The sequence below is a fragment of the Magnolia sinica genome, chromosome 7 (genome assembly GCF_029962835.1).
Source record: "Magnolia sinica isolate HGM2019 chromosome 7, MsV1, whole genome shotgun sequence".
Lineage (NCBI taxonomy): Eukaryota > Viridiplantae > Streptophyta > Magnoliopsida > Magnoliales > Magnoliaceae > Magnolia > Magnolia sinica.
In genome coordinates this window covers 15,824,579-15,829,839 of record NC_080579.1, presented here as the reverse complement: position 1 = coordinate 15,829,839, position 5,261 = coordinate 15,824,579, and the positions used below count along the sequence as shown (strand labels likewise).

At 42.8% G+C, this 5,261-nt stretch overlaps 1 protein-coding gene across 2 annotated transcripts; it reads left to right on the top strand.

Annotated features, from left to right (window-relative positions):
• The first annotated feature begins 569 nt into the window (after positions 1-569).
• On the top strand, positions 570-4,009 carry LOC131251134 (putative disease resistance protein RGA3). 2 transcript variants are annotated; one of them, XM_058251667.1, is made up of 2 exons: positions 570-3,489; positions 3,895-4,009. In XM_058251667.1, exon 1 carries the CDS (start codon positions 654-656, stop codon positions 3,459-3,461), a length of 2,808 nt encoding a protein of 935 aa, XP_058107650.1. In that variant the 5' UTR covers positions 570-653; the 3' UTR covers positions 3,462-3,489; positions 3,895-4,009. The 2 variants fall into 2 exon arrangements, with proteins under 2 accessions (XP_058107650.1, XP_058107651.1); XM_058251668.1 differs by having other exon boundaries at positions 3,955-3,990.
• The last annotated feature ends 1,252 nt before the right edge of the window (positions 4,010-5,261 follow it).

Here is a 5,261-nt window from a genome sequence, read left to right as displayed (position 1 = left end):
AGCCCACAATGGGGTGATCCGTTCCATCCACCTTGTCGACCACCTCGCTGTGGTGCCAAAAAGTCCTGACTTGGGCAGTGTCCACTTCTAACAAACATTGCAGTGAGCCTAGAAAGTTTCAACAGTGGGTGCTAGAGTCACCATTATTTTCTATTATGTGGCCCACACGAGCACTGGATCCGGCTGATATTTGGGCCCTAGCCCTAAAATAACAAGGCAAAAAGGATGGGCGGCATGGATTATACACACACATCAATGTGGGCCCTATGAGTTGGGCCTTGCCCACGCCCGAAAAAAGGTTTCCGTCCACATCACTTTCTTAGCATTAAAAATGATATAACTTCTTACCTACTAAAAAACCATACAACTACCGAACGAAGGACATGGGCATTTTGGTCCAAAGGTTTTCCCGAAGCTTGTCAGAAGGCCACCTTCGGAATATTTGGAACGTTGAATCTCCTTAGGGAATTTGAGCATACATGGAGGACAGTACGGTCAAATTCCCAGAAATCAACACAAGTTCCACCATTGGGTTGACCTGACGACCTGAACCTCCATGGATTCTTCTCTACTCAGTTTTGAGAGCATTACCCTAGCCTAGCTCTGCCCGCTCTATTGATTTTCAGCTTTCAGCTTCTTCTTTGGTTTAAATCATGGCAGATGGACTGGTTTCATTAGTCGTGGAGAGTTTGGGCTCTGCGGCCGTGCAAGAGCTGAGCTCTTTAGTGGGTGTTAAGAAAGATCTTGAAAAGCTCTCACGTACCTTTGAATCTCTTCAAGCGGCACTCAGCGATGCAGAGAAGCGGCAAGTGAAGGATGAACAGGTAAGAAACTGGTTAGAAAAGCTCAAAGATGTGGCCTATGACATTGATGATGTTTTAGAAGAGTGGAAGGTGGTGATCGACGGTTGTGATGATGACACTAGCTCTGGAGATGGGACGGTATCTGCTCACTCATTCTCACCTTGTTTCTGTTTCGACAGGGTCACGTTTCAAGTTAAGACCGGACGACGAATAAACGCAATTAGCAGAAGGTTAGACGAGATCAATGAACACAAGGATAGATTCTTTTTCAGAGAATTCAGGGAAGAAGGGGGAATTGTCGAGTTAGACACGATGGAAACAAGTTCGTTGATAGATGAAACTGAGATTTTCGGTAGGGAGAGAGATAAGGAGAGAATTGTCAGTTGGTTGTTAAGTGAGGGCAACAGCAATGAGGAGGGCATCCCAGTTATTTCTATTGTCGGCATGGGTGGAATTGGCAAAACCGCTCTCGCTCAAGTAGTCTGCAAGGATGAGAGGGTTAAGAGGCACTTCGATGAAACGATTTGGGTGAGTTTGCCTCATGATTTCGATGTGATGCGGGTCTATTTGGCGATCATTAAAATTAGTGGAATGAAATTTTCAGAATTCGAGTTACACAAGAAGTTACTACACAGTGTGGCGTCGTCGTTGGAAGATTTGCAACCAACAGTGCAAGTTGTGTTACAACAGAAGCAGTTTCTGCTCGTGCTGGATGGTGTTCGCAACATTGATGAAGACAGGTGGGAAAGGCTCATGATTTCGCTCAAGGAAGCCGCGAAAGGAAGCAGAATTTTAGTCACCACTCGTAATGAGCATGTCACGAAAACATTCGCCCCTACCATGATGCATGAACTGCAACCATTGTTCCAGAATGATTGCTGGTCGTTGTTCAGCCACAGAGCTTTCTCCGGAGGAAGAAGAGGGGATGAGCTTGTCAAGTTAGAGGCATTGGGTAGAGAAATTGTGATCAATTGCCGAGGAATTCCTCTCCTGGTGAAGGCTATAGGAATTGCCCTGCGCAGCAAAACAGATGTACGGGACAGGCAGTCTGTCTTAGAAGAAGGGACATGGGATTCATTGGATGCTGAAAAAATTGCACCCTCTCTATCAGTGAGCTTCCATGATTTGCCCCAGCATTTGAAGCAGTGCTTTGCTTTTTGTTCCATATTTCCAAAGGATCATTTGATAGAGAAGGACAAGCTAATCAAGTTGTGGATGGCCCAAGGTTTCATTCTCCCAAAGGGAAGAGTGGAGATGGAGAGGTTAGGTGGTTCTTATTTCGATGATTTAATGAGGCGGTCTTTGTTTCAAATCATAGAGACAGATGAAGATGGTTATGCAAAGTATTGCACAATGCATGACATGATCCATGATCTTTGCAAATCTATAATGGGTGAGTGTTTCATCATACAAGAGAAAACACCGAAGAGTCACCTTGCAAAGGCTCGCCATGCGTCATGGATTTGCAATGGGAATGTAGAATCCATTCCTTCCTTCATATACAAGGTCGGTAATTTACGGACACTCCTACTCATCGGATGGTCAAAAGTTCCCAGCATTTCTAATCATTTTTTCCGCAGATTAAAACATCTGAGAGCATTGGATTTGAGCGGCAGCAGAATAAAAAGGCTCCCAAATTCATTGCAGAACTTGAAGCTTCTGCGATACCTCGACTTGTCTGCTACTGAAATACAAGAATTGCCAGAATTCATAAGTAGCCTGTGTCTTTTGCAGACCTTAAAGCTTAATCATTGCTGTAATCTTAGAAAACTCCCTAAAAGGATTGTGAAACTGATTAAACTAAGACATCTTGAAACTGAAGGTACCTACTTGGAGTACTTACCGGAAGGCATGGGCGGGTTAACATCGCTTCGAACATTAACTAAGTTTGTTCCAGGGGTTGAGAGAGGATGTAAAATTACAGATTTGAAAGACCTTAACCTTCTTCAGGGGGAGCTAGAAATAACATGCTTAAACAGAGTAGCAAGTAGAGATGAGGCTAACGAGGAAAAATTGGAGAACAAGCAGAACCTCCACACCTTGCAATTGTCATGTAAGGCTTGGATGTGTCTTGAAACACACATAGGAAGTGAGGTGGAGCAGGTGGAGGGTGTGTTTGAAGGCCTTCAACCTCATCAAAACCTAAGAGATCTTACCATGTCGGATTACATCGGTCACCAATTCCCAAGTTGGATGGAAGATTGTTCATTGTATTCCAATCTTACCAAGGTGCAATTATTGTATTGCCGATGCAGACAGATGCCTGCACTTGGGAAACTGCCGTCCCTTAAATGGCTTAAGATAAAGGCCATGTTTGAAGTGAGACAGGTGGGCAGTGAGTTTTGTGGGAGCAACCATGGTGGAATCACCGGAACATTCCCCAAACTAGAGATTCTTCTCTTCGAACGTATGTACATTTGGGAGGAATGGGAGTTGAATGTAGGAGCTGGGTCAATCCCATCTCTCTTTCAATTATGTATTGAGTCCTGTGATATGTTAAAGGCATTGCCAGAACTACAGCACCTCACTTCACTTCAGGAACTCAAAATCAGAGATTGTCCAATCTTAGACAATCGATGTCAGAAGGAGGTAGGAGAAGACTGGAACAAGATAGCCCACATCCCCAGCATCACGATTGATGGGAGAAAAATCCAATGACAGAAGAACTCCCTCAAAGTAGCACAATGTAAGACTCTCTCTCTCTCTCTCTCTCTCTCTCTCTCTCTCTCTCTCTCTCTCTCTCTCTCTCTCTCTCTCTCCTTGCTTCTAATCTTATTCTTGGTGTTTCAGGCAGATGAATCTCAGGACATTCTTTCCTTTCTTCCATACGGATGTTGTAGATCAACCAATCAAGGGTAACTCCATGGTTCCTTCACTGTTTGAGTTGTCCATTCCCTTTCTTGGTAGAACCAACTTCATTATAGCCACCAGGAATGTCATTCAATTCCGCCGAAAGCTAGGAAGAAGAGTTTGACTGCACATATCATCCAAAGAATCTTGTCTCCCTTCAGGTATTTCTTTGCTCTCTCTCTCTCTCTCTCTCTCTCTCTCTCTCATTTCTTGCTTCCAATCTTTATCCTTGGTGTGGCAGGCAGTTGGATCTCAGGAAGAGAAAGGAGTTCATTATAGCCACCAGGAATTCTAATGCCAGGCAGTTGGATCTCAGGAGGAGAAAGGACTTCATTATTCCCTTTGGTTGTTCTCCTTAAAGGCCATGTATGCCTTCTAAGATTTTCTAAGAATCTACGCTCAGCTTACCTTGTATTTATGCACAATATTTTTTTACCAAGATTTAATTTGTGATTATAATATGCTTATATTTTCATTTTAAGTAATCTAAGGTGATTTGCCCAAATTGTCTGGATCTGCTTGTCAGCAAAAAGTAACCAGGCTGGCCTATGCCTGCTTAGGCCCGGACCTGGAATAGCATATCAGGCTTGAGGATCTAGCCTGGACCTAAAATTCAAGCCTGTTTGTTAATTGTAACACAGCCTTAGGTTTTCAAGGGCATTTTCATAATGCATCTCACATATATACAATGATACAAATGCAGTATAGCTGACCTTGTGAATTAAGTGAATCTTGCACAAAATGAGTGAGCAGGGCTCAGGCCAGCTTGTCTTTGCCTGTCATTGGGCTCCTAAGGTTTAGTTTGGGGGCTGGTCTTGGAAAGATCTGCCCCATTGACCACCCTACCTTGTGTACATCTTTGCATCGTCCAAGTTCTAACAATTAGGGCCCATCTTTAATATTGACACAGGGATGAATGGGATGAGGTCAATCACCGCCTTCCTCAAAGGATAAGTATTCTGAATCCACGGAGTTTCTCTAGACTCCTCACGGAGATTCCTAGAATCCACGAGGAGAAATAGAAACTAGAAATAAATTCTAATAAATTCAAAAATAAATTGATTGATGATAAAACGAGTTTACAACCCTTTAAATAGTAATACCAAACCTAGGAAGAAGTTTCAGAATCAAACTCAAAACTCAAACTCCCTAAAAATGTGACTTACTATAAATAGTAAACTTACTATTTATAGACAGTCATGAGTTCTACTAGACCTCATGGTTTTTGGCCAAAAATAGTAAGTGTCCAATTTGGCCTAACCACATTATTTCCCGAAATTTTCTAGACCTTTTCATGGTAGGCACAACTCCTAAAGCTCAAATGATCAAGAGTTATGATCGAACTAAAACTTACTATAAATAGTAAAAACGAAATTAAAAAAGGATTTTCGACCTTCGATCTGATTGAATCTTGCAAATTCGGCGTGGGCATCCTGGCGCAGTGGGTTGGGTGGCTAAAGTAGCTTCTCCTACCCTAAAATCATATATGGGTTTGTGAGATATGCCTATTTTAAGGTTCTGATGGTCGCCTATGATTTGGCATTTTCTAGTCGACATGAAACTGTCTGCGACCCGCTCTACGTCAAATCTGTTCCACTGTCATGTTGT

Bases quoted from the DNA above. Each gene is read 5' to 3' on its own strand.
- LOC131251134 (XM_058251667.1), top strand. From the start codon at position 654: ATGGCAGATGGACTGGTTTCATTAGTCGTGGAGAGTTTGGGCTCTGCG.